The following is a 1,443-nucleotide window of genomic DNA, read 5'->3' as shown; positions in this document are numbered from 1 at the left end:
AACATGGTGAATAGCGAGAGACGTGCATACTGACGGGCTGCCACTTCACTGCACAGACAAATAGCAAGATACAACTACACATCAGTACATTGTACTGATGCCGGAATATAGATTGAGCTGCATGCATGCATTTTGGGGATGCATGGACAATAGCTACCGCTTTGAATATGCTTGTTCCTCCACGGTGTACGGGATGCGCATAGTTCGGGTATATGCCCAGCTGATCAGGGTCTGTGAATGCTTATGCGGCGTTTACCTGGCTAAACAACTTCATCGAGGCGTCCGTGTAACTGCATTACTGGGTTATTCAGGCGTCAGACTGCCAAGACTGCGCTGGGCTCGAAAGTCGTGAGCAGCTGCAAGGAGAAGTTGGCAGATCTCTGCGTGCAGGCAGTGCTGGCGGTTGCGGACAAGGAGAGGAAAGACGTGAATTTAGACATGATAAAGGTAACTGGAACCACCAACTTTGAAGACCTAGCACATTTGCTTTTTCCCGCACAGTTGTGTTCTGACGGATCCCGCGTTACGTCGAGTCCAGAGCTCTTGTGAAGTGTATGTACACCTGTCGGCCTTTTGCAAACGAAGCGTTAATTTTGAGATATTTTCAAGGGTTGACATATATGTGTTTTCACGACTACAAACTTTATGATCGGGGGTTTAGGGATTGGGGTCGAGGATTTGTTGTTTGTTGAGGGCTTGGGGTTTGTAGAGGGTCTGTTGTTTGTCGAGGTTTTGTTGTGTATCGTGGGTTTGAGGTTTGCGCGCAGCTGGACGGCCGTGCAGGCGGTCTGTTGGAGCAGTCGACGTTGGTGCGGGGTATTGTGCTGCACAAGGATTTGAGCCATTCGCAGATGCGCAAGGAGACAAAAGACGCAAAGATCGCCATCTTGACATGCCCCTTTGAACCCCCGAAGCCGAAGACAAAACACAAACTCGACATCACCAATGCTGCAGACTACAAGAAGCTGCAGGCTGCCGAACAGAATTATTTCAAAGACATGATTGAGCAAGTTAAGAAGGCTGGAGCAAACTTTGTCAGTATTTGGCACATTTCTCCATTCCTTCCCTGTCCCACCCCACCCCTGTATGTACGTGTGTATGCACACTTATGTACATACATACATGAATCTGTACGTGTGTGTGTGTGTGTGTGTTTCTGTGTTTCTGCGTGCATATGCTCTTCGGGGACAGGTGGTGTGTCAATGGGGCTTCGACGACGAGGCGAACCATTTGTTGTTGGCTGCGGACATTCCGGCGGTGCGTTGGGTTGGGGGGGTGGAAATTGAAATGCTGGCGATTGCAACCGAAGGCAGGATCGTCCCCCGAGCGCAAGAACTCAGCGCCAGCAAACTGGGGAAAGCTGGGTGCATCCGGGAGGTCCCCTCAGGCACAATGGGTGACAAAATGATCGTCATTCAAGGTGCGATCGCCGCTTGATGCTCG

General features: G+C 50.5%; 1 protein-coding gene across 1 annotated transcript in view; it reads left to right on the top strand.

The window, feature by feature from the left end:
* Positions 1-193: 193 nt before the first annotated feature.
* EMH_0084150 (T-complex protein 1 subunit, related) overlaps positions 194-1,443 on the top strand; it is a gene marked incomplete at both ends in the record, with an annotated part of 1,997 nt that continues 747 nt past the window's right edge. Inside the window, 4 exons of the mRNA XM_013500718.1 lie at positions 194-229; positions 391-447; positions 768-1,088; positions 1,192-1,420. Coding sequence (XP_013356172.1) covers positions 194-229; positions 391-447; positions 768-1,088; positions 1,192-1,420 — 643 coding nt within the window. The remainder of the gene's footprint in view (positions 230-390; positions 448-767; positions 1,089-1,191; positions 1,421-1,443) is intronic.

Source organism: Eimeria mitis, genomic scaffold, assembly GCF_000499745.2.
Source record: "Eimeria mitis Houghton genomic scaffold, Emh_scaff5772, whole genome shotgun sequence".
NCBI lineage: Eukaryota > Apicomplexa > Conoidasida > Eucoccidiorida > Eimeriidae > Eimeria > Eimeria mitis.
Note: the sequence above shows the minus strand (reverse complement) of the source record. Positions and strands in the feature narration are given on the sequence as shown.